General features: G+C 47.2%; 1 protein-coding gene across 2 annotated transcripts; it reads left to right on the top strand.

The window, feature by feature from the left end:
* Positions 1 to 481: 481 nt before the first annotated feature.
* Positions 482 to 7,890, top strand: zfp36l1 (ZFP36 ring finger protein like 1). Of its 2 annotated transcripts, none has more exons than XM_033026657.1 (2): positions 482 to 652; positions 4,906 to 7,890. In XM_033026657.1, the coding sequence occupies exon 2, from the start codon at positions 4,912 to 4,914 to the stop codon at positions 5,875 to 5,877; it is 966 nt and encodes a 321-aa protein (XP_032882548.1). In that variant the 5' UTR covers positions 482 to 652; positions 4,906 to 4,911; the 3' UTR covers positions 5,878 to 7,890. The 2 variants fall into 2 exon arrangements, with proteins under 2 accessions (XP_032882548.1, XP_032882547.1); XM_033026656.1 differs by lacking the exon at positions 482 to 652 and adding an exon at positions 2,086 to 2,429.
* Positions 7,891 to 18,750: the final 10,860 nt, after the last annotated feature.

Consider the following 18,750-nt stretch of genomic DNA (forward strand, 5'->3'; position numbering starts at 1 on the left):
GGGTATCAAAAACAAGAAAACATGTGTTTAAACTGAGAGCACAGAGTTTTACAGGGGATCTGTAGGGGTGTGCGTTATTTTTTTAAATATCTGGAACTCGCTGCGAGAGGAGGTAGTGGAATCATTGGGATTAAGAGACATTAAGAGACATCCCCACTTGAATGGGGATGGTCACATCTCCAATGGGTAGATGAGCAAAATGGTCGGCACGGACGTGGCGGGCCGAAGGGCCTGTTTTTGCATTGTGTGACTTTTAAGAATTACAAAGCAAACTCTAAAACGCCGCGTCTTTAATTAAAAGCAGAGGATGGGGGGTGGGGGCAGAGAAAGCGAACATAGTGTCATTTAAGATATAAAAACACAGTAAATTGTCCAGCAAGCCATGTGAACTATAGGCCTGGCCTGTTTTGCGAGTGCAGGAATTGTTTACAATGTGTGCGAACAGGAAGCACTGCAACACGCCATCCCAAAGAACCTCCCCTCCCTGTAGCCAAGGGGGGGAAAAAACACCCAGACCCAAAGCAAGATTAGACATAGAGCCGCACATGGAGAGAGGCGTCAGAACAAGGAGCAGTTTCTCTCCCTCAAATGAATCTAAAGAGATTGTCTTTGGGTTCGATCTCCTACAAAATTTATCCCAGTGGCCAATAAGGTAATTAATTTCCAAAATTAACTTTCAAACTGACCCAATCTCTGATCATTTCGACGTCTCTTTTTTGGTTTTTGAAAACAGGGTGCGTGTATGTGTGTGTGTGTGTTGCTAAACCCTTTCAAGAGAAAATAAAGTTGAGCTGTACTTAATTGCCGACACGTAGTTAACTTTCTGCTGAGCATCAGCCCTGTATGGATGAGTTAAAAGTTTTGGGAGTGTTTGATTGTGCCATTTCAATTTTCCCGATGGTGTTTGAAAATGGGAATCCAGGACAATTACCAGCCCTTTCCTTTAAGAGTTTTCAATTCTTATATTTAACATTTGCGTGCACTGTGATGAGAGGAATTAAAATAAAACGCACGCACCAAACAGTTTAACCTTTAAAAAAAAAAAAAAAAAGGACATGCTTTCACTAATCCGGTAAACATTTGCGTTAACCACAACTGGAAAATAGGATCGTTTGAGCGAATTTTGTTTTTGAAAGAGTTTTTAAACTTTTAAAAATCCGTGATTTAAATCGGAACATTCTCGTTTCTGTTAAGTTAGAGGGGGAAAAAAACACGGCATTCCTCCATCTAAAAGACAAGGCAAAGAAAAACAGGCCTGGCGACTAATATAAATACTGCTTTCCTCCCTGTCAGCTGGTTTTAATAAGCTTTTTTTTCCTGCTCCGGGGTTATTTTGTTTAGGATTAACAGCGAGAATGCTTGACTCTTTATTTTTGAAATAATCGTTTTGCCTTTTCAAATTAAACTTTAATTTTTTTTTAAAATATTACCCCACCTCCCTTCTATTATATCCCCCTCCCCAGCCAAAAAAAAAAAAACCCTTTTTAGCGCCATGTGCACTCTCCCGCCAAAACCCGTTGCAACAGACTGAAATTGCAACCATCTGTTACACATGATAAGCCGCGCACAATGCAAATCAGTCGGAAACGAGTGCCAGCACAGAGTGGACACCAGGCTTTGCAAAAAAAAAAACACCAACCTAGACTTTGACGAACAACTCCACAAACTTCTAGCTTATCTGACTTTTACTGCCTTTAAAATAAAACCAAACGCTGCAGAGGCAGAAAATCTAGATCCTTTGTGATCGGTTACATTTTTAAAGAGGATTTAAAACAACCCAGCACTACTCTTGCTCGACCGTTTCGCAATAACTAATTATCTCTCTTCCCCCCGTCCCCCCCCCCCCGGTCTAGATCCAATCCCTTATAAGCTTGGCAGCCTGATCCAAATCCCGCCCCCCAGGAAAAAAAACAATAAAAAGCTATCAATTAGTAACTTAAATTTTTCACGGTGAGATCATAATGTGTTATTTATTAAATCTTAATTTTACCATCCAAAAGTTTCCGTTAAAAAAAAAGACTTTAAATTGCTTTTAAATTCTTTAATGTTTTCTTTTTTGAGGGCGAGTTTAAAAAAATGTTGGTGGGTGTAGTTACTGTCAGTCGATAAGTTTTTTCGCTTGCCCACAAACCTGGCTGATTTAAATACCAGGGATCCGCCTACGGATGGAAGGGAAATTATTTATGGGTGATGTCGGACTGCGAGTTGCTAAAAGTCTGCGGGGCGAGTGGGAAGCTTGTGACCGAGAGAGGAAATAATAGCAGCCGGAGACTCGCTGCAGTTGATTTGAACCGATCTAAGCCGTCCCGACCTGTCTCCGGCCGCCAGTCTCCCCTCTCGCCTTCGTGTGGCCATACTCACTGTTAACATCGGCCATGTCCACGAAATTAGTCTCCTGTTTCTACGACATTGGAGAAGTTTTTTGCAAGGTAAAAAAAAAACTTTTAGAAGTCGGGCCGAGGGGCGGGAGGGGGGGAATGGGCGCTATTAATAACAACACGTCGCTGCTTTGAAACACTCCCGATCTTACATCATTCATTCTGAAACTTTAAAAAAAAACATTTTTAGATAATCTCTTATTGCAGAGCCTTCAGAAACAAGCCTGACGATTCGAGCGTTGTAATTTAAAAGAAAACATTTGCCATCGAGCTTATTTTTTTTCTTTTGAGTTTATATTTTGCTTTTAATTGATTTTATTCGCCTTTGGATTTAGTGTTGGAGAGATACCAAGTTGGGTTGATTTTGTGAGTTTTAATTTTGGCCCTTGTTTTGTCTGACCTACGTCTGGGTGCGTGTCTGGGAATTTTTACCGTGTGTTGATGACATTTCAATTCACTTTTAAAGTGCCCACGTTTCCCAAACTGCTTGAAGTTTCACTGCGAAAGGTTTCGATGCCGGATACATTCGGGATGATTTCGAGTATGGGAGTTCTGATTTAGAACGTCGCCTGGTTTTTGGAACGTTGGTCGTTAGATTTGGAACGTGCCAGTGTTCTGAATTGGAGCGTTCGGTTCCCGCCAGTCAGTTTCACTTTGAAAATCTGCCCCGTTTTTTGCTGGACTGCCGAGCGCCCCTCTTGGTAAAAAAACATGAGCCCAACTTCACTGCAAAGATAAGGCGCTGGCTTCGGGACCCGCGGGCGGGGATCTATCTGCAACAGGGAGCCACATGCGGAGGGAGCGCTTGGCTGTTTGTCTCAAAGTCTCTCCACCATGCGCGCTGCTCTTTTAAAGTTTTATTGAGTGCTTCTGGCTGGGACGGTCGTTTTAGATTATTTCCCTCCTGAAATGTCCCCGGGCTGTTGGAAGTTGTGTGTGTGAGAGTGTTTTATTTTGGGTCCGGGGTACAGGAGAGGTGAATGGGGGGCAGAGGGCGGGAGACTCTTCCCTGGGGATTTACAAGCGAGCGGGCACCTAGTGGGTGAAATGTTAAGTCTACCAGAGACTTCACAAACGAGCGGTGGCTTAGCTCTATCGTGGCTGTACTAGGCGCAGGCTACACGGGGGCTAATTGGTGTCTACTTCCGCCCAGTTAATCGCAGTCTGTTTCTTGCCTGTTAATGTAAACAAGATTTTTATCATGTTTGATGTCAAATTTGCCCAGCTTGTTACAGAAGGCGGAACTCCCCGCGTCTTGCCATGACGGGAGCCGACCAGGGTTGCTTTTGTTTTTAAAACAATGTGTGAAAATGATGGGAGATTAATCGGGGTAGGCTGGGACTAGGAGCCAGTGCCCATGTGTCTCAGGAGAGACCCACTGGGCACAACTGAGCAGCTCTCTGTATTTTCCATGCCACTGGCTTTTGCCCCTTTATGTCCATTTACCCACACTGTGGAGCCCAGCCAGCAACCCCTCCCCCCCTCGTTCTCCAATGCTGTGTAGGCCTTGTCTACAGTAGGTTCCATTGGGCTGTTGACTGTCCCACCTCCATAATCCCTCCCCCACCGTGCACGCCAAGTGGTGCTACCGACTACATACCCAAACAAACCAAAAATGGAAGCCCTCTCCACATGATCTGCTGGTGATGTGAATCTGGCGATGAACTTGTAACTCAGCGGGACAGGCAGATTCACCGGAGAGAAGCAATGGGTGACGTTTCGGGTCAAGAAGGTCGAGACCAGTCTGAAGAAGGGTCTCGACCCGAAACGTCACCCATTCCTTCTCTCCAGAGATGCTGCCTGACCTGCTGAGTTACTCCAGCATTTTGTGATCACCCATTCATACTAGTTCTGATACTATACGGGACCTCTTTATTTATCCCGGAGGGAAATAGCTCTCCCATCAGACAAAAGATACAGTTATGAGGCATTGAAAGTGTCGTGCATGGTAACAATAATAAAATTTAAGTGACCAGTTATTGGTGTTGTCACTGGGAAAAGGGCATTCTGTTGTTGGAGGTGCTCCTCGGGTTGACCAGTGTGTCATGGAGGGGGTGAGCTGTATTGTCCTGGATGCTCGCAGTTTCCCCTCCAAGAACCAACTCCGCCCCCAGGACGGAGCCAGCCTTCCTGATGAGCTTGTTAATCCTGTTGGTGCCATGCTGCCCCAGCACACTCCCACTTTTTGCGTCCACTCCCTACCCACTCGGGCCAATTTTCCAAGGCCAGTTAACGTGCAAACCCGGGCGTGTTTGGGAAGTGGGAGCAAAACGGAGCACCCGGAGAAACTCGCGATCATAGAGAAAACATGCAAACTCCATACAGACAGCAACCAAGGTCGGGATCAAGCCTGGGCCTCCAGTACTGTGCAGCAGCAGCTCTACCATCTGCACTGCTGTGCTGCCCTTAGTAGTCTGGTTGGGTAAAGACACTCCAAAACCGGCATTGGTGATTTGGGCTGAATGGCCTCCTGTGCTCTGTTGCATCTAATGTGATACTTTGTATTCTCCTCCCCTCCCCCACCCAGAACAAGATGATGAGCTACAACAACAACATCAACACTGGCGGCACCGGTCTGCCCCTGCTGGACAGGAAGGCGGTCGGGACGCCCACACTGGTCGAATACCAGCGGCGGCATTCGGTCACCTTCGGCAACACTAACTCCAAGTTCACCCAGAACCAGCTACTCAACAGCCTGAAGCTGGAGCAGGCGGCCGGCACCAACAAGGAGAACCGCTTCCGCGACCGCTCGTTGTCCGAGACGGGCCTGCAGAAGCCCCAGGGCCAGGTGAACTCCAGCCGCTACAAGACGGAGCTGTGCCGCCCCTTCGAGGAGAACGGCTCGTGCAAGTACGGTGACAAGTGCCAGTTTGCCCACGGTGCCCACGAGCTGCGCAGCCTGGCCCGCCACCCCAAGTACAAGACGGAGCTGTGCCGCACTTTTCACACCATCGGCTTCTGCCCCTACGGACCCCGCTGCCACTTCATCCACAACGCCGAGGAACGCCGCCTGTCCGCCCACGACCCCCACCACCTCCCGCTCTCCCCCTGCAACAAGGTGGAGCGGCCCTGCCTGCAGCACAGCTACAGCTTCTCCGGCTTCTCCAGTCCCTCCAACGGACTGCTGGACAGCCCCACCTCCATCACCCCACCGCCCATCTTCACCGCCGAAGACCTCAGCTCCTCGCCCACCCTGCCCAGCTGCGCCAGCAATCCCTTCACCTACTCCAGCCAGGAGCTGGCCAGCCTCTTTGCCCCCAGCATGGGCATGCAGGTGCCCGCGGCGCCCGCCGGCTGTGGCGCCCACTCGCCCACCACCTTCCTGCTCCGGCCACTGGCCGAGTCTCCCCGACTCTTCGAGCCGTCGCCCAGCCCCCCGGACTCGCTGTCCGACGACTGCCTCAGCAGCTGCGGCAGTGCCAGCGGCTCCGAGTCACCCACCCTCGACTTCAACAAACGCCTCCCCATCTTCAGCAGACTCTCCATCTCAGATGATTAGCCTGGCCTTCCTCTCCCCCCCCCCGACCCCCAGAAGCGGGGAGGGACTGTCAGCCGGGACAAAACGTAGCCCTAACCCCCGTAACCATTTAAGATGGACCTTTCCTCCTCCTCCTCCTCCATGTACCATTTAGCCAGCTTTTGACCCGCTGGCCAGGTTAGACAACTGACCACGTTAATGTACCATGTCCACTGATGGCCTACAATGCAACTGTGGAGTTTTCACTGTGATCAGCAGGGGTACTGCACAAATAATCAGCTCTTTTTTTTTGTGTGTGATAAGATTCAAATCAATTTCTGGAAATAGTCGATCCCCTCCCACCCTCAACACCATCTGGGCCGTCCGACAGTACCCCTCGTCAAACCCCGTCGGATTGTCCCAGTTGAGTTGAGGCCCTTTGTTGCGAGATTTTGGCTTCACAAACAGCTACCTATCTACCAGACTGCTAAACGTTTGTACATTGTTGAAGATGATTTGATTTTAAAAGAGAACTGCATGGCGTGATTACGTGCCATTTCCTGAAACCGATTATTCGACCAGCAGCATCTGGATTTGATGGCCCTCAGCGGTAACCTTCTGCAGCCTTCCCTCTGTGTTGCTGCATCTACCTGTTGTCAGTAGTAACCCCTCTCCCCCCCCACCTCCCCATCCAAAGTGCCTTTGCACAGTGTAGGTTGAATTATCCGGCAGGAATGGGGGAATGTCTGTGAACCTACTGTCCTCTCGACTTTGGGACTGGGAAATGAAGCGGGCATCAGGAGACTTCTTCCCAAGCATTCTTTGTAGACGTTCCTTGTACCCTGACTGGTTACCTGGTTCCTCGCCTGCATCTCAAGTCCTGTAACAGTGGCCCGTGGATTGGAACATGGACGGTGCTGATTGCTTCCATTACCGGCGGCTGGGATTGTTGGCATTACCTCGCTGGGGGACTGACGATCGCTGGCGACTTGTGTTTAAACGTGGCCCTGTTACGATTCTGGCCGGCTTGCCTTTGAACTATTCAGCACCTGTTGGACAAAGCGACTGTAGGAATTAGCCTTTTTTTTTAGGGGGTGGGGACAGGGAAAATGTATTTGCAGGGGGTAAAACAAAAATAGAGTTGGAATTCCAGCTTCGAAATGGGTGGGAAGGGGAGGGTGAGAGATACAGTTTAACCAGCTAGTCTTCAGCCTTTGACTTGTGCCAAGTTAATTCATTTTATTTCCTTTTTTCCCTTTTTTTTAAAAAAGTTCTGCAGAACAAAGGATTTAAAGATATCGCTTGTCACTGCATTCACTTACACATACACTCAAAAAAATGCTTATTTAACTTATCAAAAAACATATTTATTGCAAAACATATGCATTTTTGTTTGTATTTATCACAATGACGAACGATAGAAATATATTTTTCTTTTATGTTTAAATTATGATCTTATTAATCTTAAAATTGTGAGGTTTTTCCTTTTCTTATTTTCGTTTTCACAGTTTAATATATTATACTACAATGACGAGGGTTTTTGTAACTTTACTCTTCAGTTATTTTATTTAATAAAAAAAAAGTAATTTAAAAACACAAAAACATTTGAATTTATTTATTTTTTAGTTTCCCCCCCCTCCCGGCCCCCCTTCCTTTTTTAAAACAAAATAGTTTTTCTCATGTATTTTTATGTTGGCCTTGTGCTTTACTGCCTTTAATCTCTTGTTGCCAACCACGGCCTTGTATTTTAGGCTTTTGGGTCAACTTCCATAACGCAAGAGACTTACGAAAGTGCAGGCTCAGTACTGTGACACAAAAGTGCCTGTTGAACGCATTCCAAGCATGGTGTATGCCTTCTGTATAATTAATACTTATTGATAGGTCCTGCCCTCTTTCAGAGAGAAACAGGCAGGACTTGGCACAAAGAGAAGTTGAATGTATTTTCCTCATTGTTCACTACATTCGTTTTATTTTTAAATGTCTGTTTATACAGAATGCTTTTGTAATGACTGGTTCTGATGTAAACCAATAAACCCCGATGTGTTTTTTCCAAAACGTGGATTTGTGCCTTCTGAAACTATTGTTGCCTAGTACTGTGCTAATTTTCTACACGTGGCCAAAGTGGAGGCATGCTGAGTGGTGTGCTAATGACTTCTTAATAGAAATTCAATATAGACTCCGTGATCACTAAACTTTCACAACCTGGCCTTGGACTGCTGCACCGACCGACATGTGATAACTAGATTTAAAAATGAGTTTACAAAGTCTGATCGGAGGAAACTGAAAGCTGAGAGAGGACCCAGGAAGCAGAGGAAAGAATGTTGATTATGGAAAGTGGAGGGCCAGGGTTTGCATTCATTGTGCACCTGAGGACGGCACAGTGGCGCCGTGGTAGAGCCGCAGTCCTACAGCGCCAGAGACCCGAGTTCGATCCTGACTCAGTGCTTATCTGCAGAGTTTGTACGTTCTCCCTGACCGCGAGGGTTTTCTCCGAGCGCTCCAGTTTTCTCCCATACGCTAAAAGACCTACAGCTTTGTAGGTTTGTTGGCTTTGACAAATTGTAAAGTTGACCCTAGTATGTGGGACTATTGCTAGTGTACAGGATGATCGCTGGTTGGAGTGGACCAGGTGGGCCGAAGGGCCTGTTTCCACGCTTTATCTCAAAATGGAAATCTGGCGTAGCTGGTAGAGCCACTTGCTTGCAGTTCCATTGAGCCAGGTTCAATCCTGAGCTCGGATACCGTCTGTGTGGAGTTTGCATGTTTTCCCCGGGTGCTCTTGTTTCCACCATCATCCCAAAGCTTGATTGCTGTAAATGGCCCCTATTGTGTACGAGAGTGATAGAATGTGGGTGGAGTTAATGGAGAGCTATAGATTGGGATAGGTGTAAATGGGTGTTTGGTGATCTGTTTATCTGTATGACTAGGCTATTGGGGGGGGGGCAGGGCAGGGGAGTTACTGGCTGTATTTCCAGAGTGGGATCATTGTACTGGGTTTGTGTTCGGTCATAGTGAGGATGAGTAAGTAGTGGTCAGGACAATGATACACAACCAATAGGCAGATGTATGCTAACCAACTCCAGGCAATCTGCTGGCTTAACAACATGGTGACACAATGAATAAATGATTAATGAATACTTTATTGTCACATGTGACAAGTCACAGTGAAATTCTTTGCTTGCATACTCAAGGTATGCAAATAGTCGTCCATAAAGGGTGCTTGCAAAGTTAAGAGGTGAATGAAAAAATCAATGATATGAACGTTAGTTAACAACAAAAGCATAGAAAACTCAAGAGAAGGTGCTTGCATTCTGGTGGTGGCTGTGTTTTGAGATGTATAACGGTTTGCAATTGATTCTGAAATGTTCCACGTGTGGCCTTAGACACCAAATGCTGGAGTAACTCAGTGGGACAGGCAGCACCTCTGGATGGAAGGAATGAGTGCTGTTTCAGGTCGAGACCCTTCTTCAGACTCTCCATGTTCGGTGTAAATCAGCATCTGCAGTCCTTTTCCCCACGTGGCCTTCTGCTGCCGTGGAACGCAAGGGAATAAGGGAATGTTTCTGGATGCTGATGGGAATTGGAAGGACTAATCGTTCTTGGGGCCATGGCCAGATCGGTGAAATGACGACACATGATTTAGGGAACAGTCCTAACTCCATGGAATAGAAAAAAAACTAATTTGGAATTGCGTGAATTAAGGATGGTCCTAGACACAAAATGCTGGAGTAACTCAGCGGGACAGGAAGCATCTCTGGAGAGAAGTAATGGGTGATGTTTCGGGTTGAGACCCTTCTTCAGACAGAACACAGTCTGAAGAAGGGTCTCGATCCGAAACGTCACCCATTCCTTCTGATTAGTGTAACGTCTAAATTTGTGCCTTGCTGGAAAAAATGGAGACTAAATGTATCTAATGAATGGGCTAAATCTGGACCACCATATGGACTACACAGCAATTTGTTCAACGCCAACACCAGCCTCAAGCACTCTAATCCCCATTGTCCCTTCCAGCAGCAATCCTCCACCAGTGTTGTGGAAGAATGGATGCTTTCACAATATCTCAGTGGACCAAGTCTGGTTTGCTGAGGTTGCTCAGCAACCTTGGATCAAGCCCCACTGGCTGCTGGAGGTCTTTGGAACCGCCCTCCCCGTGTTTGGTCATTTCTTCTTCGTTCTTTTAGAAATTGATTGAATTTTGTTTTTGAATCTAGCTTAAAGCAAAACCATTTCCATTTCCTAACCATGCACGTATGAATATATTTATCGACAATGGGTTTTATAAACCCACCCCCCCCACATAAACCGTATGGAAGGCATGACAGATCTGCATTGTCTTTTGTAGACTTGGATTCTGGAATGGGTAATGTTATTGTCACATGTTACAAGGCCCAGTGAAATTCTTTGCTTTCCTACCCAGGTATACAAATAGCAGCCACCTACGGCGCTGACAAAGTCACAAACCACGCCGGCTCTGTTCTCAAACTAAAGGAAGAATTATTTGATCTACCTAGTGACCTTGGACCAGTCTAAAGTATGTGCTTGTAAGACAGTGTGGACTGCATTTCACCTACATTTTATGCCCTGCATCAACCATGAGACACTGCCCACTGTTTGTCGATGTGTGTTGCTAAACCTGGTGCCTCGTGTTCCAGAGCCAGGGGTTATTCAATGCATTTTGCCCTCTCGATCTGCTCTTGCCCCTCTCTTGCATCCAACCATTTTGTCTCTTGTTCCCAGACCACCACCACCTCTGCTCCCCCCCCCCCCGCCCACCTCGCTCCCCACTCTTCCCTTTCCATCTCCTATGCTCAGTCCTCCGCCCTGAGCTCTCCTCCAGGAGAAGTGAAAGAGGGTTCAGTGGAGAGTGTCCATCAAGTAGGAGGTCAGGGGAGATTCAGTGAGGAGGGTGTTGGCAAGAATATGCATGTGCTGAGGTGCCTGGGTGCTTATACACTCATCTGTAGGTGCTTTAATGGTCCTAATGTAGATCCTCGCTCTCCAGGTGTCTTGTTAGCTTGCCAAAGGTCCAATACCTCTTCATTAAAAGCCTTGTACGGTAAATGTCCACACCTCAAATGATGCTACGGTTCCTGTCCACTATCGCAGCTCAGGAACGTATATTCTGACATTGATGTTGGTGAAATACATAGAAACATAGACAATAGGTGCAGGAGTAGGCCATTTGGCCCTTCGAGCCAACACCACCATTCAACATGATCATGGCTGATCATCTAAATATCAGTACCCCGTTCCTGTTTTCTCCCCATATCCTTGATTCCGTTAGCCCTAAAAGCTAAATCTAAAGCCCCTGTCCCACTTTCACAAATTACTCACAATTCTCCCGAGTTCTTCCCTTGATTCAAACTCGGAGAATGTCCGTAGGGAGTCAGTAGATATTTCGTAGTGGCTCGTTATGCTAGCCGTAGGTACTCGGGGCATATCGGGTAAGTCGGGACGTTTTTTCAGCATGTTGAAAAATGTCCACGAGTAAAAAACAAATAGCCCCGAGTACCTACGGCTAGCATCTCCGAGTTTGAATCAAGGGGAAAACGTGGGAGAATTCGTGAGCAACTCGGGAAAGTGGGACAGAGGCTTAACTCTCTCTTGAATACATCCAGTGAATTGGCCTCCACTGCCTTCTGTGGCTGAGAATTCCACAGATTCACAACCCTCTGGGTGAAAAAGTTTTTCCTCATCTCACCCCTTATTCTTAAAGTGAGGGGCAGGACAATGGCAGCTCAACAATATAGTGGGAAACACAGAGAGAGGTGCGGGGTGCTCATGCAGTGACCATGATGCCTGAACAACTCGCTTATGAAGCAAGTGTGAATCACATGACCCTGCGGCTCGTTCCGATATAGAAACAGCACGTCAAGGTGGCCAGAAAGACCTCGGAACCTGTGGACGGCCCAAGGAGAACTTCTACATCAACTTTGCAGAGAACTTGCTCACCGCCCAGAGGGAGATTGACTGATATCACCTGGACAACAACATCACCAGCATTGGAAAATATGTAATCCTCCGGAATCAGAGGGAGTAGGGAAAGGTATTAATGGAGATTAGTTGTGCTTGGACAGGACCTTTGGCCCACTGAGTCCACTCCGACCACTGATCACCCCACACACTGGCATTATCCCACACACTAGGGGCAATTTACAGAAGCCAATTAATCTATTAACCTGTGTGGCTTTGGAGTGTGGGAGAAAACTGGAGCACTCGGGAGACAACCCAGGCGGGTCACAAGCAGAACGTACCAACTCCGTAGTCAGGATCGAACCCGGGTCTCTGGCGCTGGAAGGTAGAAGCTCTACCACTGCAGAGTAATTGTCATCATGACAATTAGACAAGCTGAGGACCTCAGAGGGCTCATGTTATGGGAGAGAACATAAGGGTGTGCATATCCACTCATGCCGCGATGGGTAGGGAAGATGGGTGGACACACTGTGGCCTAATCTCCATTACTGCGTGCAGCCTGAACCCAGAACAAGGCCACAAAAAGCTGCCGGAAGAAAATCAATGTAGAGGGTCGACAGTCTGGCAGCTTCAACTAGCAAGAGTCATAGAGTGATACAGTGTGGAAACAGGCCCCTCGGCCCACCTTGCCCACACTGGCCAACATGTCCCAGCTACACTAGGCCCACCTGCTGTGCTTGGTCAATATCCCTCCAAACCTATCCTATCCATGTGCTTGTCTGTTTCTTAAACGTTGGCATAGTCCCAGCCTCAACTACCTCCTCTGTCCCAGCCTCAACTACCTCCTCTGGTAGCTCGTTCCATACATCCACCACCCTTTCTGTGAAAAGGTTACCCCTCCGATTCCTTTCAAATCTTTTCCTCTTAACCTTAAACATATGTCAATTTCCCTCCAGGGATGAATAAAGTTCTATCGTATCGTACGGTATGTCCTCTGGTCCTTGATTCCCCTACTCTGAGCAAGAGACTCTGTGCATCTACCCGATCTACTCCTGCCGTGATTGTATAGTCGCTGAAAGCTGGCAATGGCGGGGCAGGGCTAAAGCATTGGCGAGGAGAAATTTGGCTTCTCTACCATAAGACACCTGGGGTGGTTTGATGAGATTGTTAGATGCCAATTAATTACAATCACAAGGCATTCATGGATTGCAAACTCCCTCTTATCACAAGGGAAACTAAACAGTTCCCCAGGCATGTGAAAGGTGTAGTCTAATAGAAGCCCACTACCTACAGGGCAAATAGTGGGTAGAATGAGCACAGGAGGTCCAGTGACTCGGGATCCTACTCTCCAGAGATGCTGCATGCCCGCTGAGTTACTCCAGCACTTTGTGTCTATCTTTGGTGTAAACCAGCCTCTGCAGTTCTTTGTTTGCATGTTCATACACTTTCTCCAGAGCCACCAAGACATCGTATAGCCCAAACATCAAGAACTCGCTCCGCTGAGAACAAATGGAAGGACCTTCGCAAAGAGAGAGAGGAATACTCGAAACCGAGAGTTTTCCTCCCACATCTCAAAGATGTCCTGGTTTGTAATTGATTGTTAAATTGCCCCATATATGTAGGGAGAGGATGAGAAAGTGGGATAACATAGAACTAGTGTGTATGAGTGATCGATGGTTGGCATGGACTCGATGGGCCAAAAGCCCTGATTCCATGCAGAATCTCTAAACTAAGTTACTCAAATGAGACTCAGTCCCTGACATAAATGTCCTTGTCTTACTTAACCCCACTGCACACTGTCAGGCCCAGTTTTTCTCCCGGTCTGAAAGACCCAGATGTCAAATTAAGATTAACATGGCCACCGAGGTGGCTGGTATCGCTGTTGAGGTTCTGGGCCACGTGGAGAAGAATTTTAGAGATAGTTTTGGTCTCCTAATTTGAAGAAGAACATTATAGCTATTGAGGGAGTGCAGCGTAGGTTCACCAGGTTAATTCCCGGGATGGCGGGACTGACTGGATGGATCGACAGGGCTTACAGTATATTCCACTGGAATTTACGATGAGAGGGTATCTTATGGAAACATATAAAATTATTAAAGGATTGGACAGGCCAGATGCAGGAAAGATGTTCCCCATTTTGGGGGTGTCCAGAACCAGGGGTCAATAGACAATTAGACAATAGGTGCAGGAGTAGGCCATTTGGCCCTTCGAGCCAGCACCGCCATTCAATGTGATCATGGCTGATCATCCCCAATCAGTACCCCGTTCCTACCTTCTCCCCATATCCCCTGACTCCGCTATCTTTAAGAGCCCTATCTAGCTCTCTCTTGAAAGCATCCAGAGAACCTGCCTCCACCACCCTCTGAGGCAGAGAATTCCACAGACTCACCACTGTGAGAAAAAGTGTTTTATCGTCTCCATTCTAAATGGCTTACTCCTTATTCTTAAACTGTGGCCTCTGGTTGTGGACTCCCCCAACATCGGGAACATGTTTCCTGCCGCTAGTGTGCCCAAACCCTTAACAATCTTATATGTTTCAATGAGATACCCTCTCATCCTTCTAAACTCCAGAGTGTACAAGCCCAGCCGCTCCATTCTCTCAGCATATGACAGTCTCGCCATCCCGGGAATTAACCTTGTAAACCTACGCTGCACTCCCTCAATAGCAAGAATCTTTCCCTCAATATCAAAATCACAATTTAAAAATAAGGGGTTGGCCATTAAGGACTGAGATGAGGAAAAACATTCTCTGTAACTGAAGGCAGTGGAGGCCAATTCACTGGATGTATTCAAGAGAGAGATATAGCTCGTAGGGCTACCGGAATCAAGGGATATGGGGAGAAAGCAGGAACAGGGTAGTGATTCTGGATGATCAGCCATGATCATATTGAAAGACCGAAAGGCCTACTCCTGCACCTATTTTCTACGTTTCTATATCCACTGCCACGTCTGGACAGCAAAGGTTATATCAGGGAACTAAGAGATACTGTAACTTTGACTTCTCTTCAAGAGAGGAGGCTGGAGGAGGGTGTCCCTGGTGTCTGTCACAGGGAAAACCATGGCCAGAGTCCTCCTGAACTGACTCATCAGAGTGGCCAGAGATCTGCGTCACAACCCACACTAGAGAGACACTGTTCTCAATGAACTCCAAGAGAATTGCAGAAAGCTATTGTTTGATTTTTATAAAATTATTTGACTCTTATTGTCCAATGCTCACGGTGGTGCAGCGGTAGAGTTGCTGCTTTACAGCGGCAGCGACCCGTAGTTCGACCCCGGCCACTGGTGCCGTCTGTATGGAGTTTGTATGTTCTCCCCGTGACTGCGTGGGCTTTCTCCGAGATCTTCAGTTTCCTCCAACACTCAAAAAAAGGCGCACAGGTTTGTAGGTTAAATTGGCTTGGTGTAAACATGTAAATTGTCCCTAGTGTATGTGTAGCAAAGGGTTAATATGCGGGGATCGCTGGTCGGCGTGGACTCGGTGGGCGCTGTATCTCTAAACTTTAAAAACACTAAACATGGATCAAAAGGCAAAAATCCTTCTGCAATTTGACTTGACAGAAAGTAGCCTCCCCCTTGCTACATTATATACACTGTAGCCTGCCTTAACCCATGGCTGTACAATCCCAGTGCAGCCCCGAGTCGATCAAGGCTGTCTCATCTCCGCAGCACTCCCCCACCCCTCCCATCGACCACACACAATACAGCACCTCCCCGCCATGTGGAGATTTCACGGGCAACTCCAGCATCCTTGTAAAGTGTGCAGGAGTCAAGAGTGTTTTATTGTCACATGTCCCAGATAGAACAATGAAATTCTTACTTGCTGCAGCACAACAGAATGTGTAATCATAATAAATAATATAACAAAAACTGCAGATGCTGGTTTACACCAAAGATAGACACAAAATGGTGGAGTAACTCAGCGGGGCAGGCAGCATCTGTGTATAGAACAATGTGTGACGCTTCAGGTCTGAAGAAGGGTCTCGACCTGAAACATCATCCGTTCCTTCTATCCAGAGACACTGCCTGCCCCGCTGTGTTACTTCGGCATTTAGTGTCTATCTTCAGCATCCTCTTCTGCACCCTCTGCAAAGCCTCCAAATCTTTCTGTGATCAGAACTGCACACAATGCTCCAAACGTGGCCTAACCAGTTTAATTACATTGCAACATGACCTCCTGATTCTTCCACTCAATGCTTCGATCGATGATGGCAAGCATACTGTCTGACTTCTTTACCAATTTTTCTATTTATGTTACTACTTTCAAGGAGCTCTGGACTTGGACCCCAAAATCTTGTACATCAACGCTGTCAAGGGTCTTAACTTTCCCCTTGCATTTGAACCCCCACCTTCCCCTCCCTTCAAAGCGCAATGTGTAACTTATTTTGCCTTTAGCTACCACTTGCCCAACAGTCAGTCAATATGTCACCTACTTATCTTCCACTCTGGTATCTTCTGCAATCACAGGCGTTAAATGTTGCTTGCTACTGTTTGCCTCAGTCATTTCTGAGACTCACGTTCCACACTCTTCCACCTGAGGGGATCATTTACACCTCGTCCACGTGGCTATTCCAGAAATGTGAACAGCCGCAAGAGGTGTGACAATATAGTGTCAATGCCTACTATGTTCTGTTGTACTGAAGCAAACCAAGAATTTCATTGTCCTATCAGGGACACATGACAATAAACTCACTTGAACTTGTACGGTGCGGACAGTATCACAGGCGAGGTTCCGATCCTATCATCCTGCGAGGAGCCTGATCCGGTTTCCTCCTGTGTCTGGGACACTCGGCATCCAGAATGGGGTGAGCGCAGACAAGGCCTCGAATGTCTGAGCTGTTGCCCATTGCACCTCATTGACCTTTCACCCCCACCCTACCGGAGCTCCTAAAATAGTAGGTCGTCTTCCAGATAACTAAAAGCAAGGTATCTTAACCTCTTTCTCACATTCTACCTGGTGTGCAACCTTGCCTCTGGGAGCTGGCGTACAAGGTAACCATCCTCCCTGCCAGTGCAACACGCCAGGCTCTCACCCCATGATACCCTCTACAATGTGGCACATGCTAACTTGGTGAACATAAGGGTGGCACAGCGGTAGAGTCGTTGCCTTACAACGCCAGAGATCCGGGTTAGATCCTGACAACGGGTGCTGTCTGCATGGAGTTTGCACGTTCTCTCTGTGACCCCATGGGGTTTCTCCGGGTGCTCCGTTTGCTCCCACATCCCAAAGATGTGCAGGCTTGTAGGTTAATTGGGTTCTGTAAAATGTCCCTAGGGTGTAAAGGGCCATGTCCCACTTGGGCGTCATTTACGCGACACCATTTACGCGTCACGAGGCACGACGCGGGTGTCGTGACGTGCACGTGATGCGAGTATGGTGCGCATTACGCGCGCATGGTGCGTGGTGACGTAGGCAGTGACGCGCGGTCGTGCGTGTCGTTCCAGGATTTTGGGATGTACAAAATCTTCGTGCGCCATCTGCGTGACGTGCAAATGACGCACAAGTGGGACAGGCCCTTAAGTTAGTGCTAGTGTTTGAGTGATCGCTGGTCGGTACGGACTCGTTGGGCCGAAGGGCTTGTTTCCACACTGTATCTCTAAAATCCATAGAGACTGCAACTTGCCCTTGCTACCAAGCGGAGATCAACATGTACAAGTGCTGGATCACCTGCACTCACCATTATAATGCAGATCACATGGTTATTCATAGCAAACAGAACATTGTGTTGTGCTTCAGGGTCTTCACTGCTGAGGTGGATTTGCACTGGTGAAGCGGAAGAGAAATTGTAAATGGCACCAGCTTGTATTTACAAAGCTCTGTTAACACGATCAAACAAACATGACAGGGGAATCAGGTGAGAAAATAGTGACATGAACAGACTGCTGAGTGTCTCGTAACGATATCCTGCTCAACAAGTTCACTTCCACAAGGGGTGGGCCCATGGCATGAGAGTCAAACTCTCCCAGGAAGTCAGCTTGCAGTCATCGCCATCCACAAACCTTTGTGTAATTTGAAAAGATTCCAGAGAAGGTTCAACATAACTCTCTGTACCATTTTTTAAGAAACAACTAAAACACGCATAAATATTCCAAGAAAAAACTTCCAAGATGGCGCCTGACCCAGACGACTATTTGCGTGCTAGCCACAGAAGCAGATCTACAAATTCATATTACAATCGCTCAACACTCTTAAATCTACACTGAAAATAGCTTGATTGTAATCATGTCTTTCCGCTGACTGGTTGGCATGCAACAAAAGCTTTTCACTCTACCTCGGTGCATGTGACAATAAACAAAACTGAACTGAACTGAAAATAGTTCATCTTGAATGTGAGATGGTGGCGCAGCTGGTAGAATCGATGCCTCAGAACTCCAGAGACCCAGGTTCAATCCTGATCTGCGGTGCTGTCGGTGTGGAGTTTACAAGTTCTCCCTGTAATCGTGTGGGTTTTCTTGTTATCTCATTCATTCCAAAGGGGTATCAAAATCAAGTGGTTTAAGGTGAAAGGAAGGAGTTTTAAAGGGGATCCGAGGGGTATTCTTTTAACAATGAGTGCTTGTATCTGGAAGGCACTGTCAGAGGAGGCGGTGGAATCACCATGTCTAAGGTATTTGCACAGACACTTGAGGCTTCGCTGAACACCTCCGCTCGGTTCGCAATAACCAACCTGATCTCCCGGTGGCCTCCCCTCTTCCCCCCCCCCCCCCCCCCCCCCCCCCCACATCAGTCTGACGAAGGGTTTCGACCTGAAACGTTGCCTATTTCCTTCGCTCCATAGATGCTGCCTCACCCACTGAGTTTCTCCAGCATTTTTGTCTGCCAAGGCATAGAATGATATGGACCTAATGCAGGCAAATGGGATGAATTGTGGATGAGCAAAACATTTGTTATGGACATGGTGGATGGAAGAGGCTGGTGTTTGTGAGAGACCACTCTGTGTGGTTGGTAGAAGCACTGGCCACATGATATCCCCCCCTTAACGTGAGTGATGCAATATGGAGGTG

This window comes from Amblyraja radiata, chromosome 9, assembly GCF_010909765.2.
Source record: "Amblyraja radiata isolate CabotCenter1 chromosome 9, sAmbRad1.1.pri, whole genome shotgun sequence".
In the NCBI taxonomy this organism is placed as follows: domain Eukaryota; kingdom Metazoa; phylum Chordata; class Chondrichthyes; order Rajiformes; family Rajidae; genus Amblyraja; species Amblyraja radiata.

Excerpts from the sequence above, each read along its gene's own strand:
- zfp36l1 (XM_033026656.1), top strand. The coding sequence starts at position 2,376 with ATGTCCACGAAATTAGTCTCCTGTTTCTACGACATTGGAGAAGTTTTT. Across the intron at positions 2,430-4,905 it reads TTGGAGAAGTTTTTTGCAAG|AACAAGATGATGAGCTACAA; the intron begins GTAAAAAAAAAA and ends TCCCCCACCCAG.